The sequence below is a fragment of the Leptodactylus fuscus genome, chromosome 2, assembly GCF_031893055.1.
Source record: "Leptodactylus fuscus isolate aLepFus1 chromosome 2, aLepFus1.hap2, whole genome shotgun sequence".
NCBI lineage: Eukaryota > Metazoa > Chordata > Amphibia > Anura > Leptodactylidae > Leptodactylus > Leptodactylus fuscus.
Window position 1 is genome coordinate 37,784,419 of NC_134266.1, and position 20,297 is coordinate 37,804,715.

A 20,297-nucleotide genomic window follows, 5' to 3' on the forward strand; every position below is an offset into this window, starting at 1 on the left:
TGAATATAGGGGATCTGCAGCGCTCCTGTTCCGACGGGAAGGGGTTAATAGGAGCACTGCAGATACCCTATATTCAGCCAGGGTGAATTACAAATGGGGGAAAAAAAACAGTCCTCAAGCTCAGGGAAGGGGTAGGCAGACAACCAAAACACCCCCTCCCCTTCCCCAGCACCTACTGCACCCAAAAATCCGACCATTTTAATTTTTAAAATTTTCCCGTGGCTGCTGCATTTCCCCCCTAGGCTTATACTCGAGTCAATAAGTTTTCCCAGCTTTTTGTGGTAAAATTAGGGGCCTCGGCTTATATTCAGGTCGGCTTATACTAGAATATATACGGTATATGTTCTTTGTAAAGAACAATATCCACCAGATCAGTGGTTCTCGACCTTTCGTACACGTACGTCAAGTAGTCTCAGGTGCGCTGAGACCCAATTCTCTGAAACTGGGAGATTTATTGCGTGCTCAGACCTTTGGCGGGGGAGGAATTCGATCGAATACTACTCGCTCATCTCTAATAACTACATCATTCTAAATAATATTGTCCAGTAACTGGCAGTATTTATGTCTTCAATAAATGTAATATATCTTATTTCAGTTCAGACTCCACTTCCCTGCCTTATACTTGAGCCCATATAATTTGCCTATGTAATATGCAGAATTCATTGTGAATTTCACTCCTAAACTCTACAAACTAGATGAGCCTTGAGGCATGTTTTAAGATCCACATCACGTCATTTATACGCAGAAAATGTCCATAGCGTTTACATGAGATTTGTGAAAATTTGGTTTACATTGTAAAATTTACTATAGAGAATGTACATGTACGTGTCTCCTCAAAGCACTGACTACAGTCACACCCTCAGCAGTATTAGGGAGCCTTCACACGGAGTAAACGCACGTGTATTTTTGCAAAATACACCTGTAAAATGTCATTGAAGTCAATGGGAGTCTTATTTTTACACGTGCACTTTGCAAAAATACACGCGTGTTTACTCCATGTGAAGGCTCCCTTACTATTGTGTATGGCTGACTAAGGCTAGGTTCACACCTGCGCCTGTTTTCCTTTCCACGTTGTGCTTAAAAAATAGATGGAAACCCGGCTCACCCCATTATAGTCTATGGGGGTCCATAGGTAACTGCTTAATAAGCGGATTGGGTTTCCGCTTTTCATAGACCCGAAGAACGGAAACCCAAACACAGTTGTGAACCTGGTGTAAAAGGTGTGTTCACAAGGCTGAAGTTTTCCTAGCTGAAAAATTCAGCTCCAGGATTTTGAAGCTGAATTTTTCCGCTTCAACAAATTTTGCGCCTGAGGCGGTATGTGTCCGCTTCCCATTCACTTCAATGGGAGTTATTAAGCGTAATGCACCTGAATATCGAGCGTGACGCACCTTCTCCACTAGCTGAAAAATTCAGCATCGGACTCCAATTTTCCACTTTCAGGTGGAATTTGGAGCTGATTTTTATCCAGAATCTGCCTCTTATTCAGTGCTAAAATTAATATATGTATAAATGTATTGCATAAATGACAAGATTCTGTGCACTCACAAATGACCATATCCTAACGCCACAGCTGTACTTTACTTCTCCTTTCCCGATGGACTTTTCTGAAATGAATGCATGATATAGCGTCGTATGTTGTATGAATTATTACATGCCAGTGTTTTGTTCTAAGACCAGCGGAAATCTTGCCTGTAAATGCTGAAAGTTAATCTCTCAGGTGATGCAGAGTGTACATTTTATGCAGGTGATGCACTGTAAATCTTACACTAACTGCTCATAAACCTGTTTTTAAACCAGGATGATGTAGTCATTGAAGCGTTTGCTGAAGATTCGGAGCCAGAAAGCAGCGGGGCAGAGCATGATTTCCGAGAGCTACGTGCCAAGAAGCAAGCCCTGGCGAGGAAAGTGGAGGAGCAGAAACGTCGGCAGCAGAAGATTCAGGTAATGCTTATAGCTAGTGTGAGCGTGGAGATGAAAGGGTTACTTCCTATAGGCAGGGACATTGTAGGGCAAAAATATCATTTCGGTCAGGTCTTATAATTCACTTGTTTAATTTGTCATTATGTGGGGACATATTGAGGCAAAAAACCTACCAGTGTGAATGTGTGGTATGAAAAATATGCAACAGTCTCCGCGTTGTAGGTTTCCGTCTTCTGCCCAAGAAACTGGACAGGAGATGGAAAACCGGCAGTCAGTGTCCCGTGAGCTTGTTCTGGTCTGCGGCGAAACCGATTTTCTTTTAACCAGACATAAAGTCCTGCATGTCCGACCTTGTGTCCAGAAAATTAAAAAACAACGATTTTGCCTCAGAGACCAGAAGACTCACAGGCCGACACTTTGCAAACCCATTCAAGTGAATGGGTTTCAAAACTGACTTTCGGTTTCCATCTCCTGTCCAGTTTCTTGGGCAGAAGGTAGAGACCGGGCGCAGATGTAAACCCGCCCTAAGGCCGGTGCCCCATGTGGCTTAAACGTCGCAGCGTTTTACAGTCACTACAGGTTGGATGGGATTCTAGTGAAACCCATCCCCACCATCAGGAAAAAAATGCACCGCAGACACGCTGTGATTTCCAAAACTGTTGCGGTTTTGTAAATTTCAGAATGTCTTTTATACCTATGGAGAAACCAGTGGTTTCCCAATAGGTATGATTGAAACAAGTCCACAGAAGAAAAATCTGCGGACTTTCTGTGAAAAGCGCTGCAGGAAAAACAGCGAAGTATTGCCGCCACAGTTTTTCCCGCAGACTTTTTTTTTTACTGCGGCCCGCTATGTGGTGCCAGATTTCCCATCACTGTTACAAGCCCAACAAGTAAATAGCTGATGTTGCTTCAGTGGGTTAAAGAGGTTGTTTCATGGATCTGGGCACAGGCAGTGTTATATACTGTTGGAAAGCCGACAGTGCGCCGAATTCAGCGCACTGTCGGCTTTCCCGATCTATGTCCCGGGTAAAGAGCTTTCGGTCCCGGTACCGTAGATCTTTACAGTCAGAAGGGCGTTCCTGACAGTCAGTCAGGAACGTCCTTCTCCACAGCAGCGCCCATCGCGCTGTACAGTGTGAAGTGGGTCATCAATAGACTTCAATATCCATTTAACGTGGGAATCAACGAGACAGAGTCCAGTGTCTGTATAAAAAGGAAAAAAATCTAAATTTCAATACTGCACACCACACAAACCCCAGGATGTCCAGCTGCAGGATCTTTGAAATACTCTGGCTTTTTTTTTAATGGGAAGTACAGATTAAAGCTGGGTTCACACCAGGCAGTTTGGGTTCAGATTGTTCAAGTGTTTTTGTTTGCGTTTTTTTCCCCCCAGTTTTAAAGGGGTATTCCTGTGTACATAATCATATCTATAATTGTATATAATTAAAAGTTAAACATTTTTTCAAACATATGTAGTTAAAAATTCTGCAGAGTTTTAAAGATTTTCTGTAACTATCTTAGCGGTGACCGTCTGTTGCCTTGATCGGTTGCCAATGGGTACGACCACTGATACAGAAACTTTCTATGGTCTGGGACTTGTCAGGAACCCAGCTATGACTTTCTTATTGTAGCTGAGTTATCAGGCAGGGACACTATATGTATGGAAAGATAATCCAGCATCAATAAGGAAATTATCGCTGATTTTCTGATCATAGAGAGTTCCTGCAGTCATGGTCATATCCATTGGCAACCGGTCATAACAACAAAACTGCGACCACAAGATATCTAGAGAAAATGTTTGACTTATATTTGCAAAAATGTATAACTTTTATCAACAAACTTGAAAATAGTCATGCACATGGGAATACCCCTTTAAGTTAAAGGAACCTGTGTCAAAATGTGAACACAACCTGAAGAGCTGCTAATGTAGAATTTCCCTGTGCACCATGTATTGATGTGGATCATTAGAGTTGTGTGCTAAGGCAGGGTTCACACTACCGTTGGATTCCATTATGAAGATGTCCGTTTAACCACTTCTGGACCGCCCATAGACTATATACATCTGGGAAGTGGTTGCCTAGTTCTGACAGGACGTACAGGTACGTCCAATCAGAACACAGCAGCTGCACGGAGATCGTGCAGCTGGGAGCCAGCTGTAACTTCAGCCGGAGCTCCCAGAGAGATGGCAGGGAAGGTTTATTTTATAAAGTTTTTCAGTGACTTTGTGTTATTAAATTAAAAAAATAATAATAAAGTGAAAACCAGACACAATTTTCCACCTATTGTGTTTTATATTTTCCCGGATATAAAATTTTTTTTAAAACACATGAGAAAATAAAAACAACATAAAAATAAAGCCCTCGAAAAAAGACGCAAACATTAGTTGAATGTGTCTGGTCCTGGACCACAAATTGGCCCAGTACTGAAGAGGTTAAAAAAATAAATAAATAAAGACGCCTATCATACCAGACATTAACTGACGCTAACTGATATTAATGTGTCCGTTTTTTAAACTGATCCATTTAATGGCTCAATTAAAAAATGGACACATTAGTATCAGTTAGTGTCAGTGTCTGTTTTTGTGGGATTTTTTGCTGTTGATGCTTTCTGAGCATGCACAGAAACTAAACAGACACAAAATAACAGATAGTAACTGTTACTGCCCGTTAGAAGTCTGTTGCCCATAGACTTCAATGTAAAAAAAATAAATAAATAACGGACATTTGCTGTCTGTTTTTTCAACCCGACAGAAAAGTCCTGCATGTAGGATTTTTTTGTCCACTTGAAAAAACAGACATGGGTGTAAACAGACATTAAAGGACACAAAAATAAAATCCCATTGAAATTAATGGAAATTTCAGACTGACCAGCCAGTGTCCGTTGCTAATAACTTGTGCGGACAATAGTCACGGACACTGCTGACGGAATCCAACGGTAGTGTGAATGCCACCTAACCACTGAAAGTTATCGAAGCTTCTGATGACATGGAGCAGAATACGGACTGCTCTGTTTTCAACAGAATGTATCATTGAACAATACTTTGGAGGGTACACCTATGCGTGTTCATGGAGGCTTAGTGGACTTGGTTTCCTCCAAAATTTTGCGCATTGTCGAGAATTTTAGCACATTTTCTAGTGAACAGTTTTGAATATTAACTTCAAGCCTGAGTGGGACAAATCGTTTGACTCAGGCTTGGCGTTAATATAGCTATAAACATTGGTGTAGTACAGTTTTGTATATTAACCTCTGCCCACCTATTAGACATCAGCGTTCGGGTTTCCGTTTGGGGAGTCCGCTTGGGGACCTCCCGAACGAAAACTTATACATATTAAAAAGTGGTTATTTGGGAAACCTGCGGACCCCATAGACTATAATAGGGTCCATCTGGTTTCCGCACAAAACATGCAGAGAGAAGTTCAGCAAGCAGCACTTTTCTCTCCGCATGATTCGTGCGGAAACCACACGGACCCCATTAAAGTCTATGGAGTCTATGTGGTTTCCTTAGGTAACCACTTTTTAATGCCTATAGGTTTCTGTTCGGGAAGTCCCCAAGTGGAAACACGAACGCGGGTGTGAACCGGGCCTAAAACACATAGCAAATAAGGTGTATCTGCACATCAAGTTTTTGATGCAAATTACATCATTCTGGTGCATTATTATTAGTTTATTTGCCCCATTGTCTGCCTGACATATTTTTGTGATTATGTATATCCCTTGACTGGAGGTAATAAGAGTTATATGTATATAAATAGCGAAATATAGCTATAGTTGTGCCCCACGTGTGTGCATGACCGGGGCCTTCCAGTAGTGACGCCATAAGCTGCTTGTATTTGCGCAGGAAGGTAAATTTGCATGAAGAGCCCATTGTCCCTCTTCTATATTGGCGTTGCTCGGTTTCTGGGTTGTTATGAAGATCACTGTCCCGTGGGCTTCCAGGAATACATTGTGTTATACATTAAATGCCAGTGACCGCATACACTCACCAGATAGCAGGGGATAATGACTTTTACACATGTTCTTGGTTTTTCTCCAGAAGTTATCTGCTGGAAACTTGTCTTTTTTTCTCTTTACCTGTATACATGGATTTGATGTCCTCTCTCTTTATAAGCCATAGTGTTCTAGTTCATATGAGATCATGTAGAAATCTTACCTTGTGAGCTCCACCTCCGAGGCCCTTTAAATCTTCTATGGCTCGGACCACACACTACTGACATGCTACACAACTACCTGCAAACATCTGTGGTGGTGGTGGCAGCAGTGTGCAAACACCTGAAGGAATTGCTGCAAGACCCCGCAGCCTTCATCCCTTGCATTGCACCCTATGAAAATAATAGATGAAACCCCTGAAAATAATGGACATGTTGCGGGTTAATAACCCACAGCGCAGGTTTAAGTTGCCGCACGTCAATGGGATTTGTTTGGTTTCCTCCCCAATGCTGCTACTGCAGATTACAATGGATAGCCACTGGCAAGTTTCACCCACTTCGGTCACTTGCCATGTGGCTCTGACTTATTACAGAATTGCTTTATCAGCTGATTCCTGGCATTAACCAGTTAATTACTTTTACCAGCAGAAATGATTTGTGTATAATAGAGGAGGGAAACAGATTTTTTGCAGCTGCCTTCCCAGTGCGGTTTCAGGAGAAAGCAAACAGTTGTTGCATGAATCACTCCTGCTCGTAAAATGATTGAATAAGCAAAAAAAAAAAAAATACATTTTAGCAAATTTTTAGTAATTCAGTTATAACTGGCTGAAGGTGGTGCCCGCTTGCCCCTGTTGTGACGTGGCCCCCGTTAATCCCATCACAGCCTGCAGCCATGACCCATCCAGTGTCTACGCAGGTATGTCAGGACATGTATAGAGGGACAAAAAGTGGCCAAAATGTGTCATTCGCAAAATATGTTTCGCTACTAGTATGTATGGGGCGATGGAGGCATCAATATTTAACTCCCTTTTGTAATTGTAACATTTCCTTCACCTATGGAGTAACGCACAGGTAAAATATTTTCCATTATGGGACGTGTTGATACACTGACACCAGATCCTTGTGATAGAATTCTTTTGCCTGGAGATGCTTTCAGGCCCCTGTCAATGTTCATTGTTTGGTGGGGCTTAGAATGTAAAGTTTTACAGAGTATGTTCGTTCCAGATGAGCTTATACTGATACCAAAGGGGAAAAGATATTTGTTCTTCATCTTCCTGCCCCCACCTCTGTTAGTGCCCAGGGCCCTTTACTTCCATAATTCTTCATTTTGTAGCCTTGAATCCTTGCCAGGCACATCTGTCTCACCATATGCCTGGACCCTGCAATCTGTGCCGAGCGACTTGTAATACAGCTCCGGTGAAAGCCCTTCTGGGACACAACACACATGTGTACCCTTCAGCAATTGGCCCGCTGCCCAGAACCAGCCTGGTTACTCACCTTTCATACACCTAATTGAAATATAGTGAGATCTTTGAGATTCTGTCAATCCACCCCGATACGCCAGCCTCTGGCAAGAGAGAAAATAGCAGTCGGGCATGTTATGATGAGCCACACTGAATGCCCTTGGGCATGGCTGGACAAGGTATAACTAAGAAATATGGGCCTATAAAAGTTATTGACGCCGCATATTGTATCTGAGCTAAAACTTGTTTCGATGTATAAGATGCAGACCGGCTATGTTAAAGCAATGTGACTTGTGGATGTTTATGAACATTAAGTAGCTTCTTCCTTTGCTGAGAGCAAGCGGCAGAGATGCAATGCTGTCACTTACAGGGCAGTATAAGCAGACGGTAGTACAGGATACTGTTTCCTTATGAACCTGTGGAGTAGGAAGTTCTGGGCTATTTATAACACAATACCCTGCAGGAGGAGAAATGCCACAGACTTCCCGACTGCCCTGCTACCCTGTGACTGCTTTGCTTCCCTTTACCACCCGCCGTCCAAGCTTCAGTTCTTATTGCTGCCTGTTTTTGGCTCGGTATGATGTGACCTCGTTGTCGGTCAGTGCATCCTGCAGAGGGGACGTGCAGACAGTCACAGCCTGTGCAAAGACGCCCCAGAGCTGGAACTCGCAATAGTGGAGTGGGTTGACCAACACCTTTGGTTTTTACATGATATTGTATTTTTAGCAAATTACGTACCAGCCATTAAAGCCAATGTTTGGATTTCAGTTGGACCAGAAAATGTGCTTTAATATATTTAATACAGACTCCCCCGACCCCATCCTTAAACAGAGCCATGCCATCTAGTCTGCAGGTAGCTTCTTATAGAGGTTTGTAGGAAAGGTTCCGTATAACTTGTATTTTATTCACTTATAGATTTGCTCCTTTTATGTTTAGAGACGGTCATCGAGCCATGGGGGGGTGGTCCTACATTGTAATTGATGGCCCTCCATGACCATAGCCGTCAATCTCTGATTTACGAGCCCTATGGCTACATGACTGTTTCTAAGCATGAAAAGAGCAATGATATAAGTGACAAGTTACAGGGAAACTATTCTGATAAAACTGTATATCAATCTGTTCGATCCCTGCAGGTTCCACTGCATTTTCATATAACCGGCTCCCTTTAATAACCTGTATACTTAGGTAATCGCGGGTTATCAGTGGTCTATAATCTAGGCATATAGGGGAGCAATGACTTGGACATGTTTAGTGCTCTCATCTTCTGCCCCTTCCTACCCAAAAATATAATGGAGATAGGTCATAGGTTACACCCTCTCCCAATTTCTACCAATGGGCCTCTTTTTATTGTAACAAGTCGCTTACTTTATTAAATTACCCACCATACCAAAATGTTTTATTACCAATTCCAATTGTTAAATACCTGTTGTTCTACTTTCTGGCTCTAGACGCATATTAGTGGAAACATTTCACTCATTTTATCTTCCTAGGCTGTCCTGGATGGAAAGACAAGACCCCTGGAGCTGGAAATCTGTCCCTTATTCCTGGTTCCTGACACAAATGGCTTTATCAACCACCTCCCCGGGCTGCAGCAGCTTCTGTCTTGTCAGATCTATATACTAGTTATTCCTCTTATAGGTAAGAGCACCAATGCAGTCGTGGTGTCCTCTTAAAGGGAGTGTCGGCAGTAAATTGGTTATAAACCTGATCCCAGTACATGGTAGTGGTGATTCTACTGTTTCCAAATATGTACCTAAAGCTCTTCTTTGCTCACTTGCATATTAATAAAGCAGCGATTTACATGAAAATGGGGCTTATTTGGAAAGTGTGGCATCACCTCTGCTAGGTCCTGGCTAGGTTTACAACCAGTTTACTGATGACAGACTCCCTTTTAAAGGGACATTTATGCCTGAAATACCAGTGGTTTGGTGTACAAAATACTACAAAATAATAATTTAGGTACTTGTAAAGGAAGCTGCATTGACTATTTAGATGTGTATTAATGGCTGTATTAGCCAAGTCAGACTTTCAGGGGATACTAAAACAAGCCAATGTGATCATGTTGTATTCCATTGTAAGACAAGAGCACAGTTAGGGCGGGTTCACACCTGCGCCTGGTCTCCACTTTGCAAGTCTCTGTCTTCTGCCCAAGAAACTGGACAGGAGATGGAAACCGGCAGTCGGTTTTCAAACCCATTCACTTGAATGGGTTTGCAAGGTGACCACCCGTGAGCATCTTGTGCCTCTCCGAGGTGAAACCGTGTTTTTTTTGTGTCCCATAAAAAAAAAAAAAAACGGTTGTGTCGCGAAGAGGCACAAGATGCTCACGGGCGGTCACTTTGCAAACCCATTCAAGTGAATGGGTTTGAAAACCGACTGCCGGTTTCCATCTCCTGTCCAGTTTCTTGGGCAGAAGACGGAAACCAACAAAGCGGAGACCAGGCGCAGGTGTGAACCCGCACTCAGAAGAGTTAGTGCTTTTTTGCAGTTGGTGATCCTAATTCTAGAATAATTTGGAAATGGAGGGGTCTTTGTGTAAAAGTGAATGTTCACTGAAGGTCTAAGAAAATACTTAAAGTATTTGTCTCCTGAGGGAAACACCGACCATATGTCCATTTTCATGTGGATGTCATAGAGGGGCAATTCCTGCTCAGAAGCCACATCTGTTAGCAAGAACCAGAAGTGTAGGGGGCGCTACAAGTCCCTGGAGCCTCAGGGTGTACAAAGACACCAGTATCATAGATGGCTCATGTTAAATGGGGGCCCCGTTATATATTTTGTACTAGGGCTCAGGGGCTTCAGGTTAAGCCATAGCAAGAACATTGTGTTACCTTACCATAAGAAAGTCAGTTCATGATAGCTGATCTTTATTGTGTGAAGTATAAGATGATCCTTATGTGCAAAAAAAAAACTGTATATTACTTGCTATAAGTGAGCAGATAGTCTATTGGTCCTAGAGATCGCCTCAAAGATCGCGGATTGAACCTGCTGGTTATGGATATGTATGCACACACACCATACAACATTGTCTTGTGCAACAGTCATATGCTGATCAGAAAGTGAGAGGCCGCTCATGGAAATTATTATGTCTGTCACATCTTAATGTTCTGTGAAGATTGCAGTGGGCAGACACTTGTCCCATGTGTGACTATTTATATGCTACTTACTTTCTGTCTCCAGATCTGTTCATGCGGGATGAGTACTAGGGTGCTCCTGATTCCTGCCACTAACCCTCAGCTGCCTTGTGCTTGACTGCACTCTGGCTATGGCTGCTGTACTGTGCAGCTCTCTGGCTGGACTTGGTACAGAGTCACACAGCTGAGTGAGCAGCTGCTGGAACACACGTCCCCGTCACGGCTTTTTCTCCATATAAAGCCAGCGGTGCAATCTCTCACTGGTTCCAGTTATTGCTAAACACTCGCCCCTGGCACAAGAACTGGTGTTACTGGGTGGTCTGGCCAGCTCCCTGGATTTGGGAGTTCTTTCCCTGACCGAGAGAAGGAGCCCTGTGGCGTATCTGGTGTATTTGGGTGGGTTTAATAAGAAGTTCAGCACGCTTTCTTCCCTGTGGGGGGAATGAGCATGCATTATAAGCTCCTTCCTGTCACACAAATACTACTGGGTCCATCTGTTTATAAGCCGCCTACAAAAAAATCTTCATCTGTCTGTCTAGCCCAGCATTGCTAGATTTGCATAAGAGCGCGGTGAAATACACATTTGTATTCCTTATAATTGTTGTAGCAAAATAATCTTGTGATGACGTGAGAGCTGTGACTTGTAGTTCCTTTCCCAGCAGCTTAGGTTCCAGCCATGAGCTACAGTAGGTATCTTTATATATCATTGAGCTCTTTGTACTGAATTGATCAGAGTGTTAGACTATTGTATAGGCATAGATTACTCAATAGCATCGTTCAACTGCTGCTAACCTGCTTAAAGGGATTGTTCAGGACTAAAATATTGGTGACCTATTCTTGGGATAGGCAGGTAATATCAGATCGGTGAGGTCTTCAGCCACTTACGTTTCACAGTCCAAGAGACATCATGACCAGTCACATGGACTGTTTGCAGCTTAGTCTCATTGAAGTGCATGAGGATAAGTTGCAGTGCCAAATACAGCCGCTGACCCCCACCTGTCTGATATTGAAGATATTGAAGGTATCCTAAGAATAGGTTATCAAGGTTTAGTCCATAACCAAAAAAAAAAAAAAAACTCTGTCTGGATGTACTAGCTAACAAGCAGTGTCTTTTCAGTACGGTTGTCGGACATCACTCAATACTAGTGTGTATAGCTCAAGTGTATAATACTTGGTATAGATTAGTAAGGTCTTCATCTCAAGACAAATTGATAGACCATGCTTGTCACATCTTAAATCATGTATCTATCTAATCTATTTGCTATAATAAAGAGTTGTCTGGCCACTAAACTGCTATGCCCCACATTACTGTGATACGCTGCCTTTCCTTCTATCAGTGACAGGACCAGATGACATTTCAGCTTGGCTGCCCTCAGTGCTTCAAATTGCTCAATTGCATAAGCTGAAATAAATTAAAGGGATTTTCCAGCCTCAAAGGGTCTTTGAGTGCTATCAATTGGTTAATAAGTGCACCCAAATACCTTTAGCAGTGTTTTGTGTGATCTCTGGATTTCTGTTGGAGCTCCTGGCATGCTTTGCATTTGTTTACATGGGTAGCTTCCTGTTCTTTTAGCCTACAACTACCATGATGCATTGCTCTTCACTCACACATACCCCTCCCTCACTCCCGACCCTCCCTCTCTTTCCCGCCCCCTTCCTTTCACTCCCGCCCCCTTCCTCTCTCACTCCCGCCCCCTTCCTCTCTCACTCCTGCCCCCTTCCTCTCTCACTCCCACCATCTCTCACTCACTCCTTCAACCTCTCTTTCTTTCTCTCTCTCTCTCTCTCTCTCTCTCTCACACACACTCACTCCCTCCCTGTTTCCCTAGCTAGCCCGCGGACTACAAGCCCTACATAACTAACTCAACCCAACCTCCATACTTACCTGTCTTACTGTCTAGATCTTCAGGGCACATGAGATCACTTCCTTCTGTTCTTCTCCTCTTCACGTCTACCGGCACCTGCACAATAGAGCCGGAGTTCCGGCACTCAGGCTATATTGCACAGGTGTGGGAGGTTGGCAGATGTCAAGAAGAGGAGGAGCCAGCCCCCCTTAAGGAAGTGACGTTTCTTTCCCAGAAAATCCCGACATGAAGACAGGTAAGTATGATGGGGTGGAGAGCAGTGTTGATGATGATCAGTTTTCAGAAACTGGGAAGCGAAATGTCTCCGGAAAATCAGACAAAGTGCCTGGGGCAGCCTCATGACTGCCCCAGCAATATGGGTACATATAGTTTTTTGATAAAGTAACTTAGTTAGAAGTTTGGCGGGGATAGGGTGTATAGTTTAGTGTTAAAGTATCGTTTTATCCCATACAACGCCTTTCATTTCATGGGGGGGTTAATTTAATATGCTTCATCCTGGAGACACTCCCTCTAAGAAGGATCCGAAGTGTCCCTGATTTATCCCATTGACTCACAATTAATTCATCAGGTTTCCCAGGTTTTTAGGATATTATTTTGTATATTTTGTGACCGGTTTTTAATCTTTTAAGTCCCCACTAGGTACAATGAAACCTTTACACAGTACCTCCTCTTTAACAACACTTCTCCTGATCTAAACCAGATAGTATTTTTTGGACATTTTCCATGTCCTTATTATTTGGGCCCTGTTTTTCACGAGGTTCCCCCCTCTAGTAGGCCATTTATAGAGGTCATCACTGTATATTATTTGCTTTCATGAGGCTTGTGCTATCATGTTCATGTGTCTAGTTGAGGGTCAGTTTATTAGCCATATTGTATGCAGTCGTGGACATACAGCGATGCCAATAACAAGCGGTGATGGGGATTTTTGTCAGTGGTATTTTATCAGACATTGTTTTGTTTGCAGGAAGATCTTTGCTTTGGTAGGACCACCCATGCAGTAGCTAAAATGCGTGTCTATTAGAGTAGAATCAAAGCAAGTTTTAACTTTTTGTCCCCAGTTTTACAAAAATGTGTGTCTTCCTATTCTCTAGTTATCCATGAACTGGACGGCCTTGCAAAAGGACAAGATGTTGATCAGCGCAGCGCTGTGCAGGCTCGATCTCTGCAGGAGAAAGCCAGAAAGGCCATCCAGTTTCTAGAACACGGATTTGAAGCTCGAGACCCTTTTCTGAGAGCACTAACAAGCCGCGGCAATGAGCTGGAATCTATTGCGTTCCGAAGCGAGGATATTTCTGGACAGAAGGTATCTTCATTCTCGCTGCTTATTTGGTGCTGTAGGATTGATCCTTATAACTTCTGTCCAAGTCCGGCTTACTAGCATGTTTGGTTCTTCATCTTGTTGTACTTTGTGTTCACTAAATGGAAAGAGAAAGCAAAGGGAGGGTATAGAGTCCTCTAAAGTTTTGTAAGAGTGGCTTGGCTTGCAAGCCTCTAGTGATCATGGAGATCTCTACGTGTTGACATTTTTGTTTGGTTTCTTAGGGAAACAACGATGACTTGATCTTGTCTTGCTGCCTGCATTACTGCAAGGACAATGCTAAGGACTTCATGCCGTCAAATAAAGGTAAGGCCTTACAAAATACTTTCTTCATTTTTGGACACCCGTAATATACTTATATAAACACCTTAAGTCATGCCACTTCCTCCCGTTCCTCCATCCCTATCCTGTTGTGGCAGATTAGAGTGACATCATGAGCTGCCCAGGCCCATCTGTCATAGGATTAACCTGCCACAGCTGTCTATGTTGTTTATAAAGACAGATCCTGGCCTAATACTGACAACTGCTGGCCTCTGGTTTGTAACACGGAGGATGGTTACCAGTGTCACAGTGACAAGCTTCTTCCCCCTCCTCCCTATAGCTCTCCTCCGCTCCCACGTTCTTCCTCCTGTGAGAACTTGCTGCACGTTTCCTTTTAGTTATCATTTTTCCTCTTCTCACCCCCATCAGGTTTCGTACCCCATCCCCTAATACTCTCTGCTCTGTTTTCAGACGATCCAATACGCCTGAGAAGAGAAGTGGTTTTGCTGACCGATGACCGTAACCTCAGAGTCAAGGCCCTGACCCGTCACGTCCCTGTGCGGGACATCCCTGCTTTTCTCAAGTGGGCCAAAGTGGGGTGAAGCAGCCAAGAATTAGAAAGGAAGGAATCCTTGTGTGCAAGAAAATAAAAGAGAAGAATATCCAGTGTGTGACCCGCCGGGGCGAGAGGTCGTTACAGTCAGTCCTGACACCATCAGTTCAACTGCCCCATGTTATACCACACACACACACACCCCGGACCTCAACCCATCATCCGAAATAACCTAGAACAAAGGCTATAATGTTCCTTTCATGCGCCCCCATCGTGAGCCTGCAGTAACTTGTCTGTTCAGGCGGGTGGGAGAGCGTAAAGAAGGGGCTTGCCACTATATGTTGGGTCTGACTAGTCAGCGAGGGTGCAGAATTTAGTAAGATGACAATCCGGAGCAGGATTTTACTGGCAGGTTTTCTGCCAGGGGCGCATCTCCTTTTGGTTTTCCCTTTTTTCTTTGTGCACCAGTGATGCCTGCATCACCCGGAAGTATTTGATCTTTAGTTTGCTTTTATTTCTTTATTGGTTGAAGTTTTTTTTTTTATTGGTTTTACTTTCTGTCATTTTTTAATTTTCCTTTCTTTTGGTTGTCAGTATTTCTTTACCAGCCCGGCTCATAGTTTGGAACCAGGAGTAGAGGTTGGAGCAGCAGATACACAGCCTTCTCCCTCCTTTTTTTTTCTCCTTTTCCCCCATCTTCTTTCCTATCTTGTACATTGTTTTTTTCTGTTTTCTTATTTTTTTTCCCCCCTTCTCGATTGACGAAGCCAGCCTCACCCCTTTGTTGTATAGGGAGATGCGTAGGTGTGGCCATTAAATTCAGACATGAAGAATGATGTTGCTCTGTAAAGTGTACAACAATGCTTTTCCGTTACTTGACCGATCCTCATCTCTACACACACCAGGTTACACAGATGTTCTCGGCAGGTTTCCCTGGCAGTGAACGCTCTCAGCCTTTTCTGTCATTCCCAGCCAAGACCTGACATCTGAAAATCCTAAAAGTCTTCTGTAGGTCCTGATGTCATCCTTTTCCCTAATACTTTATAAGATCAGTCTGTAGGGATAAAGGCAAAAATCAACCACATGGTCCTGGCTTCGTGTTTGTTGGCCTGGACAGTGGCTCCTTTTAACCCTTTTGTCGATGAAAATGGCCGGCCTCGCTGCTGTGCCATGGTGTTGCGAGCATGGACTAGGCGCAGGGCATAAGGCTGTCAAAGGGTTACTTTGCTATGCTTTTTGGAAACCAGGGAGAGAGTATAGATAGCTGAGGCTGACTCTGATTATACTCTAGTGGACGGAGACCATTACGTCGGTCATATTCTACGCCGATAGCTGGTCAGACAGCAGAGACTTTAGATAATAGCAGCGATCAGTATTTTTTTTTTATGTTATGATCATCTTTTCCACAGATTTGCGAGTGTAAATAGTTTGTGAGCAGGGACAAGAGATGACGTGGGTTTGTGTTGGCAAAGTGAAGACTGTTCTGTGTGCGGTGACGTAAAGCTTCTGTAAGGAGTACTATAGTTTTTATTTCGTTACATTTCCTGTACGTGTGGCTTTAGTAAAGCAATATAACCAGGTATGGCTATTCAGAAGTGGCGGTGCTAGGTTTAACCCTTTAGTGTATTGTTTTCAGAGTGAGCTTATCCATTATGGACATAGTGTATGAGTGCAGCCAGCCTCAATATCCCATAAATCCCCCTATAAGCACAAAGCCCAGGAACATCACCTATAGTGTGACACAAGGTCCACGCTCATAGCCTGAGAGATAGCACCGCCGTTACTGTCACTTGTATTGCCCTTCCCATCTGTATTGTACGAATGGCCGTGTTGTTCATATTGTTTTTTTTCCTTTTTTTTTTTTTTTTTTTAGGCTTGGAATTTTTTGTTGTATACTATTTTTAGATTTGGTGTTGCCTGACAAAAATATCTTAATAAATGTTGTTTTACTCTTATCTGGTAGTTTCATTCTTTTGTATATATATATATATATATATATATATAATTTTTATTTATTTAAAGTTCTGCTTTGTGAATTTTAACCTTTGCCTCACTATAGGATATTATATGTGAGAATGTTAAGTACATGAATACCGAGACCACCAGTATTATCACCTATCCCCCTTACAGATCCTGATGATATAGAAGTCTACTGTGATACTCAAGATTGCACCCACTACTCCCTTAGAATAGATCTGTCTTTACTTTCCTACTGTTCTTTTCTTGAAAAAATCAGGATAACAGAAATAAATGGTAGGTTAAATATATAGATTAATTTGTATGTGACATCATGTGGAAAGTGTATGTTATCGGCACAGGAGCTTAGTCTGTATCATATATGTCGGGTGCTGGCAACATATGGGGTTACATCACCTTCCCAACTACAGATTCCCGCACTTTGACATAATTCTACATCTAGGTATATAGTTAGTAAAGACACACGGAGGTACAGTTGTATCCAGATGATATCATTGGCACTTGACTGTGATTAATATCCGGGCTCTTGCTGTATTGAGTATGAACAATGGATTGCATCCTCTTGTGATACCTTAGATATCATGGTCAGTGCTGAATGCAGGATATATGGGGTTAACAAAAGCAGAACCATTTTGCTTCTCCATCCGCACCTCTGAACTGTGATCACAGGGTGACTATGGTTGCCTTGGCAGATTTGGGTCTCTCAAAGGCCTTCAGACCTGCTCTAAGTGACGGCCTTATTAGATATGCCAGAGACACATCCTGATAGATCGCCTGTCAATTTATGCTAGTAGAAAATGTTTTCTTACACCATTAAACTAAGTCTAAGTATAACAAGGTACACTGTGACGTTACAATGGGGCAAAGAAAGTTCTAAAAAATGTAAAACTAAATAAAAAAAAGTTTTATAAAAATCTTTAAAAAAAAATAGCCATGGTATTATCACAAACCTCATAACGTTAAAAACAAAGAAGGGTGTTATTTTTAAACTGAGGTGGACACACACACAAAAAAAAATCAGCTATTTTAAAAAATAAAAAAAAAATCTTTTTTTCCCCCCCTCTACTTTTCCCCAAAAAATTAATGAAATTTAATTCATAAATCCCACGTACCCTAAAATGACACCAATGTGAACTACATCTTATCTAAAGAAAAAAAGATGTCATATAGGTACATTTGCCATAAGATAAAGTTATGACCCATAGAAAGTAACGACACAAAAGGAAATTTTTGTTTTGTTTATTGAAATTTGAATATCATTAGGTATAACGTAACAAGCAAGGACAGACCTTTGTATGAGGGAACTAGAAAAATTAAGAGTAAAATAGTTCAACAATCTATAGAGAGACTAGGCGAGAAAATGAATGAAAAATTAACATTTTCTTCAAAAACAAAAGGGGGTGTTTTTATTTTGCAAATGTTGCAAAACATAAAAGGAAAATTCTATTGATTTTGTATAGCCATCATTGTAGTGACTTGTAGGATAAGGGTAAAATGTTATGTCTGGTGAACAGTGGCAATAAATTTAAAGCACAAAAAGCGATGGTGTGATGGCTGGATTTCGATTTTTTTTTTTTCCTCCAGAAAATTTATAGGTTATGCTGTAAGTTTTTGGTATCCCAAAACTACAAATAGAACCCTCATACAGATACGTACAAAAATTTAAGTTACAAAGTCACTATGTTTTGGAAGGTGACAAAGATGTCCTGGACATTTCTTCCACCAAGACTGTGAGTCTGGTCCTGGAAGGGGTTAATCAACGGGAAAAAAATGTTTTTAAGGTTTGGTTTTTGAAAATTGTAAGGTATAAGAAAAACCTATATTACATATATCTCACTATTTACTACTGCAGAAAACATTAATCTGTCCCTTATATCACATAGTGACCTATGTAAATACGAAACCACAAACCAATGGTGGAATAGTGTTTTTGTTTGTTTGGTTTCCTATTAACCCTACTTTTTTTTTTACTTTTTTTTTTTTTTTTTTTTTTAAAAGCTTCTCAAATTGTGTTACATTAAATTGTACCTTTACAAAATGCAGATCCGCCCACAAAAAGTAACCCCTCCTATGGCCATGTCAGTAAAAATTAAGAAAAAAAAAGTTAGATCAGAGGTTAAATAAAATGTGCTATTAACCCCTCACTTGCCGGTGTTATATCTGCCATTATTAATCCATGTCTCCTGAAATTTTATGGGATGATTCATTCTCTGATCAGATCTATTTGCCTAGATTGTAATTTAATGCAAAGTTTATGCAATATCCATTATCCAGTAAATGAAATATTCTTTTCTAACTAATAATTTATGTTACCATGGAAACCTTTGTTCTAGACGTACCTGATCTCTATGGGTTTTATGTCTCATCAGTCTCCCATGCAGGCTGCTCTACCAGTCTATAATATCTCTGAGTTGGAATATTTTATACCATTAACTTTGGAGCCCGAATCGCAGAGAGATGAACTGTTTTACAATATCTCACCACATTAGGTTACATCCCTATTGTGAGCGGGGATTTTGTTCCCTCTTGCCTGTGCAGTGTTCTTCTTTGTTACCTCCTGTTTCATTATGTGAGAGAATTATGAGAAGCTACAAGAGCTTAACTGGGTCACTAGAAGAAATGTCCGCACCGTAATGTATGGAGAATGAAAATTCCTTAAGCTTTCACTATTGGTGGTATATAACACATAGAGGATAAACTCTTCCTACCCTACGTAGTCAGTAACTTACAAATGGTGGCTTGTCCCTACTAGAGATGAGCGAACACTGTTCGGATCAGCCGATCCGAACAGCACGCTCCCATAGAAATGAATGGAAGCACCTGGCACGCAGACTTTAGCGTCGGCCGGCCGCTTAACCCCCTCGCGTGCCGGCCGCTTCCATTCATTTCTATCTGAGCGTGCTGTTCCAAACAGTGTTCGCTCATCTCTAGTCCCTACATATTCTGAAAGAGGGCGCCACATCAGACGTGGTGAGATGACCATTAGATAGGTATCTGCATCTCTACTGCAATGAGGCAGAATCCGTCTAAAGAACGAGCAAGGCCCATTTTATTATTTTTTTTTAGATTTATCTCTTCATTGAACTGAATGGGCGGCAGATTTCAGGCAGAAATTTGAGCTAGTTTTGAAGAATCTGCCTCAAAATCATCATCAAATACCTCTGTGTGAATCTACACTGAGGCCGGAAACGCTGGGATTTGCCGGCAGCGGAAACGCCGTGGGAAAAATTGTGGCGTTTTACAGTAGAGGCAAAGTGGATGGGATTCTAGCGAATCCCACGCTCACTTTGCGGTAGAAACTGTGGTGCGAACACACTGTGATTTCCAAAACCAGTGCAGTTTTGGAAATTGCAGCATGTCAATTATATCTACAGAAATGCCGACGGTTTCTCCGTAGATGTAATTGTAACAGAAAGTCTGCAGAAGAAAACTGAATTTTATGTTTAAAGCGCTGAGGGAAGAACCACGATGCATTGTCGCCGCAGTTTTTCCCACAGCGCTTTATTACTGCGGGACGTCTCATGGGGCCTTAGCCTGAGGGTGCTAGGCAGCATTTACCAATATTTTGCCTGCTGGCATAGTATACAACATGTAACTGTTTAACCTGGACCTGGTTTATTAAAGGGCACCTGTCAGGGCTATTCAGGGTTTAATGTCCCACTAGACTGATAGTTTAGTGTCCAAAAGAGCCCTTAATAATGCTTTTGGTGTCCAGGATGAAAATAAACCCCTTTGCACTGTGGCTTAGTGCACATGCTCAGTGACGCCAAGGTGTACTTCCCCAGCTTGAAAAGTTGCACAGGTGGTGGGAGCACCACATACATGTCCAAAGAGAGTCATTGGACTCCTCTCTAGGTAAGTATAAAGCTTTATTTGT

At 42.1% G+C, this 20,297-nt stretch overlaps 1 protein-coding gene across 2 annotated transcripts in view; it reads left to right on the forward strand.

The window, feature by feature from the left end:
* Positions 1–16,341, forward strand: part of SMG6 (SMG6 nonsense mediated mRNA decay factor) — a 162,649-nt gene extending 146,308 nt beyond the window's left edge. For both annotated transcript variants that reach the window (XM_075263595.1, XM_075263594.1), the window contains exons 15-19: positions 1,801–1,944; positions 8,803–8,950; positions 13,403–13,614; positions 13,854–13,935; positions 14,362–16,341. In XM_075263595.1, the coding sequence (XP_075119696.1) occupies positions 1,801–1,944; positions 8,803–8,950; positions 13,403–13,614; positions 13,854–13,935; positions 14,362–14,492 (717 nt within the window). In that variant the 3' untranslated portion in view covers positions 14,493–16,341. The remainder of the gene's footprint in view (positions 1–1,800; positions 1,945–8,802; positions 8,951–13,402; positions 13,615–13,853; positions 13,936–14,361) is intronic.
* Positions 16,342–20,297: the final 3,956 nt, after the last annotated feature.